Below are 21,174 nucleotides of genomic sequence, written 5' to 3'. Positions count from 1 at the left end.
ACATCTCCTTTAAGTCTTTCCTGATAAGTTTTGTTCTTGAGACCTTCCACCAGTTTTGAAGCCTATCTTTGGACTCGTTCTTTGGACATGTTCTATTTTATAAATATACAGTACATTATAATAAGTCACCAGGGAGATCTCTGACCATGAAGGGTGCAGGATGAGTGCCCTTTTATAGGTCAACACAGGTCTAGGTGGCTAAATACTCCTTTTATCATATAGGGATAAGTTGGTAATAAGTGTATCTTGACACCATCGGAAGGTAGGGGTTTGACAGAAGGAACGCTCTGTCACACCCCTAGATAGCGATTGGCACATTTTTAAAAGGTACTTGCTGGTGGCGTCAAACTACACTGATATCCAGCCGTGGCCCTTCCATCTTCCCTGGGCAAACCGCGGACAGCGGAGAACGTGCGGGACGCAACTTTTCTGCCACCAGTGCATGTGAAGAATGTGGATTACTGATACCGCCACTGGCGCTGGCGACAGAAAGCAGACGGACAGCGGGGAGCAGCAGGAGCGCCGATGCTGGTTGAGCATACGCTGCATGTCCTCCCGGCGGCGGTTGCCAGAAAATGGAGCTGTGCTGAAGGGGTCGAGCATCGTGCGGCCAGAGAGACAGGTACAACTGTAGATCCATTGTGCTACCTAGTTCTGGACGACCATGAAGCCGGGGAGACACACTGCATTTGCGCCAAGAAACACTGTTGACAGGGAGCTGCGACGTCCTGGCGCCGGAGGTTGGGAGAAAACTGATGCGCGCCGAAGGACACGAGCAGCCTGAGGACGGGGACTCTGCCACAGTAATGGCTCCATGCCGGATTTCACTTCTGGGAGTGCCCGGGGAGACTGGCAGACATACAGCATGACCAGGGAGGATAACACTTCCACGGGAGCTGGGACAGCAGCATCACAGTGTCTTTCCAGGACCTGCTGGGAAGCTTTCTGTACAGCCAATAAGGTACTGGGGGCGTCACGGGGCTGTCAGTGCTCTCTCCAGCACTACTTCCTGGTGGTGTCAAGGTACACTAATACCGCTAAGTTATTCTAAACAAAGGGAACACAGCCCTAATGTGTGTTGTGCATGATAAACTTGAGTGTAACTTGCATCCGGCAGCGCACGGGCACACATCCATGTGCTATCCGACATTCACAAACATTGCATTCCCTATTCTCATCCGTGAGAATGGACAAGAATAGGACACTCCACAATTTGGATCATTGACCTTGTAGGTTTCAAAGGCAAGTACTGGTGCAAAAGGAAAGAACAGGGTAAGGCAAAAGGCACTCAACTGTATGAGAACTCTTCCGTGATGTGTCTTGGATGTTTTTCATCTGTGTGCAGTTCTGTATGCCATCTATACACTGTCTGTATGTTGTTTTTTTTAACTTCAGTATATCTTCTGTTTTTTATGTCTGTAACAGGCCCAATCCTTTATTTCTGCATTTCTTAGCAATGGATTCATGAAATATGGACAACATCTGAGTGCTGTTTCTTGCATCCCCATTGACTTGAATAGGTGAGCCTCCTCAGCAAAATGGATCAGAATAGTGCATGCATAGAAATCTGTACAGTAATCAATCTTGACAGAGATATATTATGTTAGATCAGGCAGTATCTTATCTTACCCTTTCGTAATATATCTCCAGCCCCCTTACTTTCTGTATCACTCCATTATGTGTAGTATGTAAGCTCGTTGGAGCCGGACCCTCACCCCTACCGTTTCCATCAATTGATTACTACATGTAACCGTGGTTTTGTTTAAAAAAAATCACTTCTGGCGTGTCGCTGAATTTTGACACTGGTGGCTGCGCATGTGTGCCACCGCACTATTCACTTTAATGGGAGCTGCTGGAAAGAGCTGAGTTCAAGTCACATAGTATGTTAGGCTGAAGGGAGACAATGTCCATCTAGTTCAGCCGGTTTCCACCTTCCCCTTGTTGATACAGAGGAAGGCAAAAAAACATCAATGAGGCAGAAGCCAATTAGCCCATTTGGGGGAAAAAATTCCTTCCCAACTCCATAATGGCAGTCAGAAAAATACCTGATTTCAAGACCCGGATCAACTACCTCGCTGGTTATTTAATGTCTATATCCTGTAGTATCATGGCGCTCTAAAAAGGCATCTAGTCCCCTCTTAAACTCCTCTATCGATTTTGCCATCACCACATCCTCAGGAAGGGAGTTCTACAGTCTCACTGCTCTTACAGTAAAGAACCCCCTTCTATGTTGGTGATGTAACCTTCTTTCCTCCAACTGTAGAGGATACCCTCTTGTTACCGTTGCAGTCCTGGGTATAAACAGATCATGGGAAAGATCCTTGCATTGTCCCCTCATGAATTTATATATAGTTATTTGATTGCCCCTTAGCCGTCTTTTTTCCCAATTTTAATAGCCTCTCTGGATATTCCAGTCCTCTCATCCTGTTTATTAGTGTAGTTGCCCTCCTTTAAACCCTCTCAAGTACTGCAATATCCTTCCTGAGCACCGGTGTCCAGATCTGTACACAGTATTCCATGTGGGGCCTGACAAGTGCCTTATATAGTGGAAGGATAATGTTCTCGTCCTTTGCCCCTATGCCTCTTTTAATGCACCCCAAGACTATATTATCTTTTGCAGTAGCTGACTGGCATTGGTTGTTCCAGTTAAATGTACAGTCCACTAGTACCCCTCGGTCTTTTTCCATCTCACTTTTCCCTAGCAGTACCCCATTTAGTGTATATTGGTGACATCCGTTTCTCCTGCCCATGTGCATCACCTTACATTTATCAACATTGAACTTCATTTGACATTTTTCTACCCAAGCCCCCAGCTTATCTAGGTCCATTTGTAGCCGCATATTGTCCTCTGTTGTTTTAATCACTTTGTATAATTTTGTATCATCTTTGCAGTCCATCTATCAGGTCTTTGATAAGTATATTGAACAGAATGGGGGCCAATACTGAACCCTGTGGCACTTCACTAGGGATTGTGGCCCAATCAGAGTACGAACCATTTATTTCACTGTCTGCTTTCTATCTCCAACCCAGTTCTTTACCCAGATACACACATTTTCGCCCAGACCAAGCTGTCTCATTTTGTACATCAACCTATTATCAACCTATGTGGCACGGTGTCACATGCTTTAGAGAAATTCAGATATACAAGATCAATAGCCTCTCCCAGATCTACCCTAGAACTTACTTTGTTGTAGAAGCTGATCAAATTGGTCTGACATGATTGACCCCTCATGCACCCGTGCTGATAAGGAGTTATCCATTGTTTTCCTTGAGGTATTCTAGTATGGCGTCTACCATGAACCCCTCAAATATTTTAACAATTATTAAAGTGAGACTTACCAGGCTCCCTTCTTGACACCTTTTTGAATATTGGAACACACTGGCAATGTGCCAATCCAGTGGTACAATCTCGGTCTCAATAGTGTCCCTAAATATAACAAATAGCAGTCTGTCCATCGCAACAAAAAAGTCAGATTAATAGCGCTCCAAAGGCAGAGTTGGATGGTATAAGAAAAGGTTAAAGGGGTTGTCCCGCGCCAAAACGGGTTTTTTTTTTTTTCAACCCCCCCCCGTTCGGCGCGAGACAACTCCGATGCAGGGACCTAAAGAAAGCCTACCGGAGCGCTTACCTTAATCCCCGCGCTCCGGTGACTTCTATACTTACCGGTGAAGATGGCCGCCGGGATCCTCTTCCTCCGTGGACCGCAGCTCTTCTGTGCGGTCCATTGCCGATTCCAGCCTCCTGATTGGCTGGAATCGGCACGTGACGGGGCGGAGCTACATGGAGCTACACGGAGCCCCATAGAGAACAGGAGAAGACCTGGACTGCGCAAGCGCGGCTAATTTGGCCATCGGAGGGCGAAAATTAGTCGGCACCATGGGAACGAGGACGCCAGCAACAGAGCAGGTAAGTATAAAACTTTTTATAACTTCTGTATGGCTCATAATTAATGCACAATGTACATTACAAAGTGCATTATTATGGCCATACAGAAGTGTATAGACCCACTTGCTGCCGCGGGACAACCCCTTTAAAGAGACAATGAGGACTCACCCCAAACGCATCAGGACCCTCTAGGGATCCCGGTACGTCGATGAATCTTAGTTGGCAGAGAGATGTATCAAATAGTTGCATCCACATTGGAAATCCATTTTACACTGGTCTTGGCAACATCCCAGATGGAAAGCGTCAGAGAGAACAAAAGAGCAGTACTAGACAAAAAGGAAAAAAAACCCTGATGCTCCAGTGATATGGAAAAACTTACTTTGCAGGTAGGCCTGCCATCACTGAGACTGGGCGTCAGCTGGCCGGGAGAACTTTATATGCTTGATAAAGGCTGCTTTTAAGCTGAAACGCGTTGCATACTTTGAATAAACCGTCACTTTGGAACATTTGAGAACATCTCTATCATCTGTCTTACACTACATGTCATTTTGGATTAAGGAGTGCCGCGGACCAGGCACCCCTACAAAGTAAGTTACCCTTTTTCCATATCACAGGAGCATCAGTTTTTTTATTCCTTTTTGTCTAGTACTGGTCTGTCTATCACGTCACTTAGTTCCCTTAGAACCTTTGGGTGTATTCCATCTGAGCCTGGGGATTTGTCGATTTAAGGCCGCCTGCAGACGAGCGGGTCGGATCCGGCAGCGAGAATTCTCGCCGCGGGACCCGACCCGAGAGCCTGCAGGGACGAGCGCGTACTCTCCCGCGCCTGGCGGCCCCGGCTCTTTCATGTGCCGGCTGCCGCGCAGCCGGCGCACGCGCAGACCGGAGCCGGCAGCCGGGTGAGTGCGAGCCCCGCACAAAAATAGGACATGCCGCAGTTTGTTTGCCACGCGAGATTTCGCGCGGCCAAACCGCGGCCGTCTGCATAGGAGTGCGTATTGTAATGCACTCCTATGCAAACTTTCAGTGGCGGAAATCCCGCGGGATTTCCGCCCGTGTGCAGGCGGCCTTAATCTTTTTTTAACCAGCTCTGCAGCTCCTCCTGAGTTAGGCAGGTGATATTTTTTTGGGGGGGGGGAGGGTTCGTTTTATCCCTCTGCATCTCGTGTGACATTTCTTTTTTTTCCTTTGTGAATACACCTGATAAAAAACGAATTCATACATTTGTCCGTTCCCCCCCCCCCCATCATCTGCTACGATTTCTCCTGCATTATTTGTGCTCTCAGTGCAAATCCTTTTACTGTTTATATCATTGAAGAATAGTTTAGGGTTAATTTTGCTCTCTTTGGCAATCAGTTTTTTTGCCTCCTCCTTGGCAGTTTTTATCTTTTCCTTACATAATTAGTTTTTTCCCTGTATGTTTTTATCGCTTCTTAATTGCCTTCTTGTTTTAATCATTTAAACACTTTCTTCTTTTCGCTTATAGCCCCTCTTACAGTCTTGTCGAGCCACATTGGTTTCCTTTTACTTGTAGTTCTTTTGTTTTTAAAGGGTATGAACTGCTCACATGCGGTAATTAGGATGTTTTTAATCTTCTCCCATTTGTCGCCTGTACTATTGTTTTTGAGGACATTGTCCCAATTAATGTTGCTAATAGTACTTCTGAGCTGATCGAATTTTACCTTACTAAAGTTTAGGGGTTTTTTGCTCTCTAATAAGGCTTCCTCTTGAATGACAGCTGGAAATTAATTATATTGTGGTCACTGTTTCCCAAGTGCTTGCCAATCACTAGCAGTCCTATTTACTTCAATTGTACCACCAGAGATTGCCAGTCACTTAAACTCTGCTATCTCCGGATTTCCCATAAAGTGAATGGCGCAGTGGCGTGCGTGCATGACCACCACTGTCAAAAGTTTGGGAGACACTGGGGTCGACTTCTCTGGATTGGTGATGAGATGAAAATGCACCTTTAAGGCCTCGTACTACAAATCTGGGATTGTTAGCCTGTGTGTGTTCTTTGCGGTTCCTTTTTGTCTAGAGCTGCTGTGGGATTGTCTCACAATGACTTGTTTAGGATTGCTCGGGTATCACTATGCAAATAAAACTGGTTCAGGAAATACTTCCTGCCCCCTTTCCCCTTTGTGTACCTGTATGACTGTGTAGTTAGAGCTCTTTTACAAGTGTGTGTAGATTCTCAAAATATGGGTTGTCTGTAAAGGCCCATTTAGACACAATGATTATCACTCAAAAAATGTCGCTCAAGTGACTTTTGAGCGATCATCGTTGTGTCATTTACAAGTTTAGCGATCACCTTGCGCTGCGAGCGGAGGATGCAGAAGACAAGCGGGGTGTCCCAGCTTGTCTTCTGCATCCAGCTGTTCCCTACTCCGAGCGCCCGGCTGTTATACAGCCGAGCACTCGGAGTCAAGAATGCAGAAGACGAGCGTGGTGTCCCCGCTTGCCTTCTGCATCCAGCTGTTCCCCGCTCCGAGCGCCCGGCTATCTTCTGCATCCAGCTGTTCCCTGCTCCGAGTGTCCGGCTGCTATACAGCCGAGCGCTCGGAGTGGAGGATGTAGAAGACGAGCGGGGTGTCCCAGCTTGTCTTCTATATCCAGCTGTTCCCTGCTCCGAGCGCCCGGCTGTTATACAGCCGAGCACTCGGAGTCAAGAATGCAGAAGACGAGCGTGGTGTCCCCGCTTGCCTTCTGCATCCAGCTGTTCCCCGCTCCGAGCGCCCGGCTATCTTCTGCATCCAGCTCTTCCCTGCTCCGAGTGTCCGGCTGCTATACAGCCGAGCGCTCGGAGTGGAGGATGTAGAAGACGAGCGGGGTGTCCCAGCTTGTCTTCTATATCCAGCTGTTCCCTGCTCCGAGCGCCCGGCTGTTATACAGCCGAGCACTCAGAGTCAAGAATACAGAAGACGAGCGTGGTGTCCCCGCTTGACTTCTGCATCCAGCTGTTCCCCGCTCCGAGCGCCCGGCTATCTTCTGCATCCAACTGTTCCCTGCTCCGAGTGTCCGGCTGCTATACAGCCGAGCACTCAGAGTGGAGGATGCAGAAGACAAGCGGAGTGTCCCCGCTTATCTTCTGCATGCAGATGTTTTCTGTACGGAGCGCCCGGCTGTTATACAACCAAGCGCTCCATGCCGGGTATGGAGAATAGAGCTGGACTGCTCTGTTCTTCATACCCAGCCTGTTATTAGGAAGCGGGATACAGTTGAAACAATAGTATCAGCTGTATCCCACTGTGAAGCTCTAATAAGGCTCATTGTCGTCTTTAAGCACGCTGAAAGACAACAATGAGTGACGGCTTAATGAAAACTGTACGATGTCAGTGCAATTACACACAACGATTATCGCTCAAAAGATGGCTTTTGAGCGAATTTTGAGCGATAATCGCTGCGTCTAAATGGGCCTTAAAGGGGTTGTCTCGCGGCAGCAAGTGGGGTTATACACTTCTGTATGGCCATATTAATGCACTTTGTAATATACATTGTGCATTAAATATGAGCCATACAGAAGTTATTCACTTACCTGCTCCGTTGCTAGCGTCCTCGTCTCCATGGTGCCGTCTAATTTCGCTTTCTTCTGGCGTTTTTAGACGCGCTTGCGCTGTGCGGTCTTCTGCCTGGTGAACGGGGCCGCTCGTGCCGGAGAGCTGGTCATCGTAGCTCCGCCCCGTCACATGTGCCGATTCCAGTCAATCAGGAGGCTGGAATCGGCAATGGACCGCACAGAGCCCACGGTGCACCATGGGAGAAGACCCGCGGTGCATCGTGGGTGAAGATCCCGGCGGCCATCTTGGTGAAGGAAGAAGTAGGAAGAAGGAAGACGTCGCAGAGCGGGGATTCGGGTAAGTAATATATATATTTTTTTTTTTTTAACACATCCCTTGGGTTTGTCCTGCGCCGAACGGGGGGCCTATGGAAAAAAAAAAAAAACGTTTCGGCGCGAGACAACCCCTTTAACACTGAGCGGGAGAAGGCTGTCTTTTTGTATCTTTACAATGTGAAAATTGATTCTTCTGATGTTGACCATTCCTCCTAATAGGGATGGATCAAAGAGGGTAGGAAACTTTTGTAGACGCTTTGACAACACACTGGCAATAATATAATCAGTGTATGTGATGAACCAAACCATATATTCAAGTAACGAAAAACAGGTCTAAATGACCACCTCTTTGAGAAGACCACCCCCATATCCAGATCAGATTTCATGCAACAGATTTGAAGTTTTACCATATATTACACAGTTGCCATTTTCTGTTTTCCAGTCTCCTAGAAGAAAACTCTTCAAAACTATTTGAGACAACCAGGTAAAATTGCATTGAAGGGGTTTTCCAGGGAAATACTATTGATGACCTCGCCTTAGGACGGGTCATTACTAGTTAAGCAGCTGGGGTCCACTACTCGGGACCCAGGCTGATCAGCTGATCAAATGCCCACTGTCAACACCACTACATAAGTCAAAGCAGAAGCTGCTGCTCCAATCCCTGTGTAGCCTGAAAGCGCTGCGGAATAAGTTGGCGCTATGCAAATAAAGATTATTATTATTATTTATAGTAACTGCAGGTTGTGGTCTCATTCAAGTCAATGGGAGCTACACGTGCAGTTACCAACTCCATACCACTGTGTATAGCAGTGCTGACAGCTCATCACCCAGGTTCCCAAATGGCAGACCCCAGTCAGTCAAGTATTGATGACCTCAATACCATGTAAAACCCTTTTTACTGTATATCAATAGTCATGTAAGAGCTGATGTAACATAATATAATAAGTGAAGCATCATAAATCATTTTTAAGATTTTACCCATATTTTTAGGTTGAATGATATATAGAAAGTAGCATCCACAGATCAAACTGGTTGCAATTTACAATAATAATAAACAAACAAAACCATTCTATAAAAACACATTTTATTACAGATCATATAAAAAGATTATATACAACAATAAAGCATAACAGGTTCACAATAGTTAATATTTAAATAACAGCATGCAATAAGAACACTGCATAATGGCTTGATGTGTGAATGATAGAATATACAGCAACATTCTCAAACATATTAGTACCAGTAAAGGATTAGTCGTTAATTAGCCCGTTAGCCCAAATCCTCCAGGTGTATGAACTGACAAAGCCTGAAATGATTTCAGAAGCACCTATACCAGACATAGTCCCTACCCAGGAAATATTTGGTAACTGCAGTGTCCTTAGTACTTGACTCAATGTTGAAGCCTGCTAATACTATTAATGGTCCAGTAATTCCCAACGTCTTCGACATTGGGTAACCACTGCAAATTGTTATCCTTCTGGAGAACCTTTACAACTTGGCTACTGTAAAATGTTCTGGTCAGAGAACCCCTATCCAGCTTCTAAGGGAACCACAGAAAAACTGGATAAGCTAGCACCTTAATCCCAAATTTGACTGTTACATAATCATATTTAGTGTTTTTAAAAGCACCCACAAGTTTTATTAATATTTGGATAAAGTATAAATGCTATCAATGTTGAAATGTTCTTTTGCTCTCTATTCACAATGGAATTAAAGATGTTGTCTCATTAGATACAACATTAGGGTGCATTCACACGAACGTATATCGGCTCGGTTTTCATGCCGAGCCGATATACGTCGTCCTCGTGTGCAGAGGGGGGAGGATGGAAGAGCCAGGAGCAGGAACTGATCTCCCGCCCCCTCTCTGCCTCCTCTCCACCCCTCTGCACTATTTGCAATGAAAGGAGGTGGGGCGGGGCTAAGTTACTAGAATTAGCCCCGCCCCCACCCGCCTCTCCCCATTGCAAATAGTGCAGAGAGGGGGCGGGAGATCAGTTCCTGCCCCTGGCTCTTCCATCCTCCCCCCCCCCCCTGCACACGAGGACAACATATATCGGCTCTTCGTGAAAACCGAGCCGATATACGTTCGTGGGAATGCACCCTAAGATACAACCCTTTCAAAATGTAAGCAGTGTGGCAATCAGTTGATCAGACACCTGATTTTCCCAGGGAAAGTTGCTACCAGCCAAGCATTTCTGCGTCCACTGCAGGAGAAATGTAGTATTACATGGCGGTCATTCAGATGAATAGGCATCTATGTAATACAATGATGGCTCAAGCCAGCCAGAAGAGGAGTCGTTCTCATAGACGGGACATACATCTTTCCTAAAAGAGCATATTGAAGTATATGGACACTTTTGACGTAGTAAAAATGACATTTACATATATTAGTAGTTACCTTGAGTTAAAAGAGTTGCACTAGGTGTCAGGCTATACTCTTTATTCCTTCATTCATTTTCAGATCCCCTGATATTCAGTTTTCAACCTGCTCCTAGTTTCAGACATGTCCCTCCCATTATTACATGCTGGATAAGATATGGTGTATCCGCTATTTTCACTAAGTTCTCATGTATCAGTACAACATCATCCTAGATCTGATTTCTCCTGCAGCCAAGAGAGATCTCTTCTCCCATGTGCTTACAGACAGTAAGGAGTGATTACCCGCCTCTGTGTAGTGTTTGCCATGAGCGTCCTCCTCTCTCTTTACACAGACTGTGTGATATAAGATACCTTTACACAGGAGCGATAGACAGTCTGTCCGAGAATGGAGGCACAGCGCGCCGGAGATCTCTTCCAGCCACCCAACTCCATTCAGAGTAACCAGCCAGTTGTTCAAAGATTGAATTACTGCTGTTCACACTGAGCAAGACGTTGCACATTAGTTGTTCCGCTTCTGATACGGAATGACTCTGGACTTCTGAGAGGCTTCTTGCGAACTGTCCTATCGAAGCCATGTGTACTTACCTCCCTGCCCATAAGAACTGTCCTGGGTGCTCCTCTCCTTATTTATACTTTGAATATGTACAGCCTGCTCCCCAATAACATATATGCACCCCCTCCACACTCTGGTCTACTGTGTACATCCACTTCCCTCTCCCTGCTGCCATCTCCAAAGGTGCGTTTACACGGAATGCTTATCATTCAAAGAAATCACTAGATCGATTGTACTTGAATATTAATCATTCAGTGTAAACACAACGGATGATCAAACGTGCGTATTTGTGCACGTACTGCTAGTTCACATGGGTGGAGTAATCACCCCGCATGATTTAATGGCTATTAAGCCAAATGAGGTGCCGGTGTGTGCAGCATTTTGTGCATATTCGTGAGTACACGTGTGCGAATTTGTGCACCTCTTATAGACCTCTATGGGCCTCTTTGGTGCACAATTGCGCACAACATAGAGTAGGACCTATTTTTTTTCTCCCGTCAAGACTGTGTGCGCAAAAAAAAGAAATGAGAATGAAGCCATTAAAATCAATGGGTTCTACTCTCTGCGATTTGCATGCAGGATTTTTCTGTGCACAAAAATACGCTAAAGTACGCTTGTCTGACTGAACCCTTAGGGCTCATGTCCACGGGCAAAATAAGAATTAAAATCCGCAGCGGATTTTAACTCTTCTCCTGCCCGCGGATCCGCACCCCATAGGGATGCATTGACCACCCGCGGGGTAGATAAATACCCGCGGATGGTCAATAAAAGGGATTTTAAAAAAAATGGAGCATGGAAAAATCTGGACCATGCTCCATTTTCGTGCGGGTCTCCCGCGGGGACGGCTCCCGCAGGCTTCTATTGAAGCCTATGGAAGCCGTCCGGATCCGCGGGACACAAAAATCATATTTTACTTACACGCTCCGGTTCTTCTCTTCGGCGCCGCGCCATCTTCTCTCAGTCGCGGCCGGATCATTTTGCTTCGGCCCGGCGCATGCGCGGGGCACGTCACCGACGTCATCATGCACATCCGCCGAGCCGAAGAATGAAGATCCGGCCGCGACGAGAGAAGATGACGCCGCCGCGAAGAGAAGAAACGGAGCGGATGGGAGGTGAGTTAATTCTTATTTATTCTCCTTTTCAGCGCTCATGTCCGCGGGGCAGGAGGGACCCGCTGCAGATTCTACATGGAGAATCTGCAGCGGATCTGATTTTCCCCGTGGACATGAGGCCTAACACAGAGAAAAGGATGGGGGAAGGATAGTCAGCAGCAGTGGGCTAAGTGCTGTGATGTGTGTCAGAATCAGCAGAACAGCCAGTTATGTAAAGAGTTAGGGCCCTTTCACACCTGCATTAGGCTTTCCGGCTCTCTGCTCCAAAAACGGAACAGAGAAACAGAATTAAAATGTTTTTGTTTCTTCCTTATTGGTTTTAATGGGTTTTCAAAGAAAAACTGAAAGCAAACGTAAAGCATTCAGTTTGCTTCTGTTCCGTTTGATTTCAGTTTTTTTAACTGAACAAGTAACGCAGCCCGCAGCACTGTTTGTTCAGTTAACAAAAAACGGAAACGGGGCAGAATCAAACAGCTTTCCTTTTGTGTTCCGTTTTTTTGAAAACCAATTGAAATGAATAGGGAAAAAATGGGAATGCGTATTTCCGTTTCAATTCCGTTTCTCTGTTCCAAAAATGGAACAGAGACGGAAAGCCCTAACATGGATATGGAAGGCCCCTTGCATAGACACAGCAGCAAAATTGCTGGAAAGCTTAATAAAAACCATTTTGTTGCTTAAAGGGGTTGTCTCGCGATAGCAAGTGGGGTTATACACTTCTGTATGGCCATATTAATGCACTTTGTAATGTACATTGTGCATTAATTATGAGCCATACAGAAGTTATTCACTTACCTGTTCCGTTGCTAGCGTCCTCGTCTCCATGGTGCCGTCTAATTTCAGCGTCTAATCGCCCGATTAGACGCGCTTGCGCAGTCCGGTCTTCTCCCTGGTGAATGGGGCCGCTCGTGCCGGAGAGCTGCTCCTCGTAGCTCCGCCCCGTCACGTGTGCCGATTCCAGCCAATCAGGAGGCTGGAATCGGCAATGGAACGCACAGAGCCCACGGTGCACCATGGGAGAAGACCTGCGGTCCACCGTGGGTGAAGATCCCGGCGGCCATCTTAGCAAGGTAAGGAAGAAGTCGCCGCAGCGCGGGGATTCGGGTAAGTACTATCCGTTTTTTTTTTTAACACATGCATCGGGTTTGTCTCGCTCCGAACAGGGGGCCTATTGAATAAAAAAAAAAAACGTTTCGGCGCGGGACAACCCCTTTCATTTAGTATTTTAAAAGCAAATAAATAATAAAAAGTCAGTGCAACGGTGGCCAGAACATCGGAGTTCCATTCTTTTGTAATGTCATGCAACCGTCTAATTTGTTTTGTGTCAGTTCTTCACCATTTTCAAGATTTCTGTTTGCCAACAGTGAATAGCGACATTCTTTGTTACATCTAGCATCTAAAACCCCATTCCAATTATATAAAGGAGGCTTTTCAGACTCTGGATCTAAACAACTGGTAGTGAACTAAAAGATATAGGAGTGTGGTGCTGCAATTTAATTTGCTACTGATGGTATCTCAAATCTCCCTCACACAGGCGTTTGGTTGTGATTGGTGCACCTAACAACCTCCATGTGAACGCTTCTATAGAAACCTATTGGTTTCTATTAGAGGCGTGTTCTGTGCGCTGCTAGCAGTGCAGAAAACTACGCTCATCTGCATGAGCCCTAATAGGTTTTATTAGATTTTATCACTTTTGCATAATATAAACCCTTTTTTTTTTACAAAAATACTTTGTGTGGTACCCCATTCCAGGACCAGAATATTTTTATTTTTCAGTTGACAGAGCTGTATAAGGAATGTTTTTTGTGGGACAATTTGTAGATTTAATTGGTACCATTTTTGAGGCATATATGATTTTTAAATTATTTTTTTATTCCTGTTTTGGGCTAGTGAGATGATCAGAAAATGGCTATATTAGCATATTTTTTATTTTTAAATTTAGCGTTCTGGATAAATAACCTAATATTTTATAGTACGGGCTGTTATGGATGTGGTGATACCAGTTATGTGAACTGTTTTTGTTCTTTTTATTTTTTCAATATTTAAAACCTTTTGTAAGGTGATAAAAGGTTTTACATTTTTTTCCTGTAAAAACATTTAGATGCCATGATCAGCAATGGCTGCAGAATCTGCAGGACTAAATGGTGTAAAGAAGTGATTAAATGAGCAAGTTCTCATTTCATCTATTTTCTGGGAATAAAACCCATATGTGACAATCAGAGAGCAAGTATGCCCTCTGATTGATGGAAAGGGAGTGAAAGTATAAAGAAAATTTTTTGTTGACCTTTCCCTCGGACAGTGGGATATACAGGATAATCACAGATCTTCTATGCTCCCTGCTTATCCCTCTTCCCCTCCATCTCTCCTCTGCACAGCTGTAAATTCTGTATTCCTGACCCCAATTCAAACAGATGTAGCTTTCGCTCTCTATTGGCTACCAACATGTTTTTGGTGTCATTTTAAAGCCAAGAATCAAAAGCATGTTGGTAGCCCTAATAAAACTAGCGCTACAACCATTTAAAGTACAATGAGGTCTGTTCATTCAAAACTGTAATGTCCTTTTCCTGCAAAACAAAAAGAGCTCATCCTAAACTGCTGGGGGGTTAAGTCTGTTGCATCTTTTCAGCTGTTATTTGTAGTGCTTTATTTCTTATGAGAGCTATTACATCTATTACATGAGTGCTAGTGTCAGCTGCTAACGTTCCCGTTTTCCTGACAATTGCCAGGTGGCAACTGGGCTCACAGGTGCCACCCAAATTGTCTGGAAAATGTGAGCACTAGTGGCTGCCACTTGCGCTCATGTAATAGCCCCCTTATATATAGTATGTACACTGTTTGACTTGCTGGACTGGTTAAAATATTAAAGGGGTGGTCTCGCGAAAGCAAGTGGGTCTATACACTTCTGTATGGCCATATTAATGCACTTTGTAATATACATCGTGCATTAAATATGAGCCATACAGAAGTTATTCACTTACCTGCTCCGTTGCTAGCGTCCCCGTTGCCATGGTTCCGTCTAACTTCGGTGTCGTCTTGCTTTTTTAGACGCGCTTGCGCAGATGCATCTTCTCCCTTCGGCTGGTCTTGGAAGCATCGGCGTTTTGGCTCCGCCCCCTTTTCGCGTCATCGCGTAGCTCCGCCCCCGTCATGTGCCGATTCCAGCCAATCAGGAGGCTGGAACCGGCACACGTCATGGGGCGGAGCTACGCGATGATGCGTACAAGGGGGCGGAGCCAAAATGCTGATGCTGCCGAGCGGAGCCGAAGGGAGAAGAAGGGAGAAGACGGATCTGCGCAAGTGCGTCTAAAAAGGCAAGAAGACACCGAAATTAGACGGAACCATGGCGACGGGGACGCTAGCAACGGAGCAGGTAAGTGAATAACTTCTGTATGGCTCATATTTAATGCACGATGTACATTACAAAGTGCATTAATATGGCCATACAGAAGTGTATAACCCCACTTGCTGCCGCGAGACAACCCCTTTAAGTTTAAAATATAAGCAGAGATTTGTATGTAACACATTAAGAGTCTTGGGTTGCATTTGACAACGTAAGAATCTATCCGCTTGGCCACCATTAATATAAATCTACTTGAAGGAAGCTTCCCTGCTGGAACCTTCTCTAGATCAATCTCTAGAACAAGGGCCACAATACCATTGACATTAAGGCCCAATGTCCACAGGCCAATTGAAATTGCGGAATCTGCTCGGGTGCCGTAATTCAAGCCGCCCATATGGAGACATGGGCGTCCACAGCTTAATTAATGCATGCAGATTTGTTCTGCAGACCTTCTGCTCCATTTTGCTGCGGTTTCAGCACGGACAGCTTCCATTTACGTCAATGGAAGCCATCCCATTTGCAATTGACACTGCGGACCGGCCACGGATTCCACGGGAAAGCATGAGTTTGAAAAAAAAACCCCTCATACTGCGCATGTGCAGAGGTGCGCTGACACACATCCGCAAGAAGACCTGCACAGGTAAGCAGGGCCCTCAGCCGTGCACAGAGTTGGATTCTGCTGTGGGTGGAATCTGTCCCGCCTGTGAACATGAGGCCTTAGTCTGCACAGTGTGGTTCATGACCAGCTGATGGGCAGAGAACTTCCATTCAGCCCTGTAAAAGGTCACAATTGCAGCACCAGTTCCAGAGCGGCACTGTGCAGGGAAACAATCTAAAGCGGCCACTCTTGATTTAACCCCTTCCAATCCACTGTCTGATGTCTAAAGACATTCTGATTGTAGGCTGTACAGTTCCGATGTTGGAAGATGTCCGGCAGGGTATTCTTACTGTAGAATACTGGCCGCTCTGTTGTCGGGGGCCTCTCCAGCATGTCACATACCACAGTACTGGCTCTAGCCAGCAGATGGCGCCATTGTATAATGGATTGCAAAGGGTTAAAAAACCCTTTACTTATTGCGATGAGCTATATGTGACCTGTAAAACCTAAAAAGCAGATTGTGCTTTGGCATATTACAAATTTCCCAACACATGACTGTGGTTGTAGATGTCGAGTCAAGAATCAGTGTTAAGGCACTGGGACATCCTGTGGAATAATAACTTGTAAGATACACAGTTTGAGAAATATTATACACTTGGTTTATACTGAAAACAATCATAAGGCAGTTCTAGTTTATGTTACATAAGTTCATTAATACAAACGTATAACTCATACAAATGCTATTGGAACTGTATGGAAACAGCTACTGTTTCCAGACAGTAACATGAATTAACAATCTTGTATCACAATACCTTTCCTGGCACAGTGTCCAGCACTGCAAGAGGTATTGGCAATATACAGATACATACATTAAATAAAAAAGAAACAAAAATTCTTGCTTGGTAAGTGTTGCAAATTGTGTTAAAGGGGTTCCCTGGGGTTTCAAAACGTTTGGCTAGCAGCAGTAAATGTGATAAAATAGAAAATAACCAATACTTACCTTAGAATTCCCTGCCACTATGATGATGTGGCATACAGCCATGTGACTACTGCAGCCAATCACGGTCTTCAGTGGTCTTGTGCTGTGTATTCAGACGGCACCACTGAAGCCAGTGATTGGCTGCAGCAGTTACGTACAGATCATCACTGCAGTAAGGAAAACAAAGGGTTGACAAGAACACCCAAAAATGTGAGGGATTAGAAAGGTACAGGCCCTTTTACATGCAACGATTATAGCTCAAAATTCATTCAAACGGATGAAAATGAGCTATAATCGTTACTTGTAAACGGCAGCAGTCGTGCACTATTCATTCAATTATCGTTAGCCAAGGTTTTTAGGTTGGCATAAAATCCATCGTTTGTTCACTGGAAAATCTTTCCGTTTAAATGCTGTTTGTTCAGTGCATGTTCCATTAGTGTAGTGTTTACTCATCCAGGAGGAGAACAATGGAATGTGTCAGCCAGATGTTTGCTCAGCTGGGTGAAGTCTTTATGCAATAACAGTCGCCTAAGCACACGCCCAGCTGAGCAAACAACTGGTGGAGGAAAACACAGATGATTACAGGAATTAATTTGTTATTGAAAAATGTCAGCAACTCCCTTCAGGTTCATTCAGTCGTTTGCATGTAAAAGGGCCTTAAGTACTAGTTATTTTTTACTTTATCACATTTGCTGCTGTCACCCTTTTATTTATTTATTTTTTAAATCCTGGACTACCACTTTAATATCATAATTGTTACCAAAGTGTAATGAGGAAGGCCGGGTTCACATGGCCGTAAACGTAAAACGCTGTGGGGGTCCCACAGAGTTTTTCGCAGCTGTGGAGCTGTGACCATGACCCTGCATACTGCCATGTATGTCGGCAAAATTATACTGCACCAGACCGCTATTATGTGCAGTACTTTTGTTTATATTTCCCACACCGTCGCCAAGTGACGGCATGTATACATGTCGCCCATGCGCAATGTAATTTCATATGGGCGTGCGTATACATATTTCCCCCATAAGGAACAATGGGCTTTATCTCACATATATATGCTTGCATATTACGCATTTCCGACACGCTATTGTAAGCAAAACTACTTAAGGCAATGTAACTGATTGCCTGCAAGGTACCATGTATAACATAGACGTACAGAGCCTGCGTAATAAGCGGTAAACATGCGGTAGTCTGAGCCCAGCCTTAAACATACAGTTGCGAATCTTGCCAATGTGGCTTCTTCACTAACTGATGAAGAAATTATTGTTCTCAGTGTTTCAATAAAACTATTACTTCTAGATGTTGGTGTCACTGATGCTGTAAAATCTGAACTAGCGGCACATAACTGCACTTAGTGCTCACTTGTTCCTTGTAGTTCCTAAAAAAAAAAAGACTATAATCTAAAATAGATGTTTAGCTTTTAGGGAAACGTTTGTTTCCTGTGTCCCTTAGAACTGACTCATTGAAACAATTTATTTCCCAGATATGCAATTCTAGGCTTCCTGACAATCTATCACATGGCTTGCAGCAAGGTTATAATGTTTTTGCCATACTAGAATGTGGTAGGGTTAGAATGTGCCTTAACTACGTACTTTGAACTAAACTTGCTTTTTAGTTAATAAAATAAAAAATGATTGATTTCACAGAAAAGGCTGTTCTTTGCATTAATCTCTGCAGTCCGGTAAGAAACATAGGCTTGTGTTACCTCAGTGCTATGCAGGAATATATATATGTATTAGGAAAAGTCTTGTGAAGTTGGTTTCATCATAATGAGTTGGCTGATGATGATGATGCCACTGGGCAATTGAAGAAATCTTGGCCAACCAAGCGTGGATAGCCTTCTAGTGCGCGAACTTGTACAGGATCAAACTTCCAGTAATATCGCCCTTGGAGGAAGTAAGCAAAACCTACAAGTAAAAGTCAAAAATGGTAAAGTTGATAGTAAATATTTCTGAATATTTTGCTAGGATAGAGGCAAAGATGCTAAAAGTTCTGTACATTATGTTACATTAACCCCTTAATAACCATAGTGTTTGGATTCTCAATGACCAGACAAATTTTAGTGATATTATGCACGTGGTATTCTAATGGCCCAATGTTTTTCTCGGATTATATGGTGACTATAGTGACAGATTGGGTTGGCGTTAGCAGTGTTTTTTTTCTATTTTTATCATTAATATATTTGTATGTTAATCTATATATATTTTTTTTTTTTTACTAATTTTTTAATATTCTTTTTAACATATATGTTCCCCAGGATATCATATAAGATCTCATGGACATTCACAGTGTAATTGTTTTTCTTATTTTACAGTTTTCCACTGTAACTGGATAATCCATAGGAGTCCTTGTTACAGGTGAAAAAATCCCCCTATGGTGATATTAGTTAGTGTTAGAGCTAAACTGGGTCTACTAAAACCCAACAGCTCTGTCTTGTTGGGGAAGATGTGGGTGATCATGTGACCACCGGGTCCAATAGAGTGAGAGGGCCTGCCACTTCCTCTGTTCACTACATAGTGCTACATTAAAGGGGTTCAGCCGGACAGACCCGAAGGCAGATGACCCTTCTGCGCAAGCGCGTCTAATCGGGCGATTAGACGCTGAAGTTAGACGGAGCCATGGAGACGGGGACGCCAGCGCAGGGAAGGTAAGTGAATAACTTCTGTATGGCTCATATTTAATGCACGATGTATATTACAAAGTGCATTAATATGGCCATACAGAAGTGCTTAACCCCACTTGCTTTCGCGAGACAACCCCTTTAAGCATTATACAGGTTGAAGAAGAAAAGACATTGGTGATTATAAACCACTTCTGTCTTTTCCTCAGGGTCAGTTGGGCGGCTTTAAACCCGCTCCATGTTATTGACTCGGGTTTAAAGCTCAAGACTAAGCACTGTGCAAGTATGGAACTTGGTCATAATCAGGTTAACCCTTTCCAATCCAATTTTTATCCTGGTTTTCCTAGGGGGCTTACTTTTTTTCTGCCATCATACAATGGCGCTATATGCTGGCTAAAGCCAGTACTGCATGAGGTGGCATGTTGGATAGGCTCTGACAGCAGAGAGGCTGGCAATATACAGTAAGAGAACCCTGACGGATGTCTTCCAACATAGGAGCTGTACAGCCTTAAATTATAATATCTTCAGACATCAGACAGTGGATTGGAAAGGGTTAAAGGGATTTTCCAGGCAAATACTATTGATTACCTCAATCCTCAGTTTGAGACATTAATAGTTTATCACTGGAGATCCACCGCTCGAAATCCCGAGTGATTGACTGATCATCCAGCCCACTATCAGTACAGTGGGGCCAGATGTCATTATCTGGGTCAGAGCAAGAAGTCTCATAGGTAGCTATACTCCCATTGAAATAAAGGACTGTGACTGTAACAAGGGGGCATCCTCTACATGTAAAAGGAAAAAAGGTTTCTACACCAACATAGAAGGGAGTTTTTTACTGTAAGAGCAATGAGACTATGGAACTCTCTGCTTGAGGACGTGGTATTGGCAAATTCAATAAGAGTTTGAAGAGGGACCAGGTTGCCTTTATTGAGCTTTACAATATTACGTTATGGTCACTGATTACTTTAGCAGGGTCGGTGATCCAAGGATTATTCTGATTCCCAGGCTTAGAGTTTGGAAGGGACTTTTTTTCCTTAAGTAAGGAAAATTGGCTTCTACCTCATTGTTTTTTTTGCCTTCTTGTGGATCAACATTGGGGTGGGGCGGTGGGAGGCTAATAGGCTGAATTAAATGGACAAAGGCTGAAAAAAGACATAAGATACTATGCTACTATCATCTCACCTTGTTCATCCTGGAAGGCAGCATCTATGCTTGTGGGAACTCTTCTCCAATCACTCATACTTCTGGAGTGTCTGCTTTCTATTCGTCGTGTGCTTGTATTGAATCGCCAATATTCAGCTCCTCTAAATAAATATGTTTTCTTACTCTTGTTAGTGCCCCACAAAAATGCAGCTTGAACATTAGGCACGGACAATCCAAGATCCGATATCTGAAAGGGACCTGTGGCTTGTAACTTTCCATCATATACCCAGTACTTTGAACCTATAAAGAAAATAATATAAATACAGTTGCAGATTACAAATTAAACTCCCTTAAAATGATTGTCTGAGTTATGTAAAGGCATCTCAACCAATCTCCCATGGTGTAAAATAACAAAGCAGTTAATATTTACCTCTTCCAGCTCATCCCCTGCTGGCGGCTCTGGGTCTCTGCTGTGCTCTTAGTTTACGGGTGGCAACCAGCTTGTGACATCCCGTAAATCTTCTGCTGCAGCCAATGACAGTGTTCAGGCATTATCGCGGAGTACTGTCATCGGCTGCAGCAGCTTGTTTGGAGATGGCTCAGACTGACATCAGCCTGTAAAGATGATGTCAGTAGGTAGACACGGAGCCGCCGGCAGGGGAAGAGTGAGGAGCGTTGAGTATTGTGATTTAGAGCTATTGGTGAAGTGTCCCCCAACTATCCATAGGAACT

General features: G+C 44.5%; 1 protein-coding gene across 1 annotated transcript in view; it reads right to left on the bottom strand.

Moving 5' to 3' along the window:
• Positions 1-15,201: 15,201 nt before the first annotated feature.
• The window catches only part of MMP11 (matrix metallopeptidase 11), a 40,325-nt gene continuing 34,352 nt past the window's right edge, over positions 15,202-21,174 (bottom strand). Inside the window, exons 7-8 of the mRNA XM_066603537.1 lie at positions 20,482-20,742; positions 15,202-18,583 (exon numbers count right to left, since the gene is read on the bottom strand). Of these exons, the coding sequence (XP_066459634.1) occupies positions 18,441-18,583; positions 20,482-20,742 (404 nt within the window). The 3' untranslated portion in view covers positions 15,202-18,440. The remainder of the gene's footprint in view (positions 18,584-20,481; positions 20,743-21,174) is intronic.

This window comes from Eleutherodactylus coqui, chromosome 5 (assembly GCF_035609145.1).
Source record: "Eleutherodactylus coqui strain aEleCoq1 chromosome 5, aEleCoq1.hap1, whole genome shotgun sequence".
Taxonomy (NCBI): Eukaryota; Metazoa; Chordata; class Amphibia; order Anura; family Eleutherodactylidae; genus Eleutherodactylus; species Eleutherodactylus coqui.
This window is presented reverse-complemented; position numbering and strand designations above follow the sequence as displayed.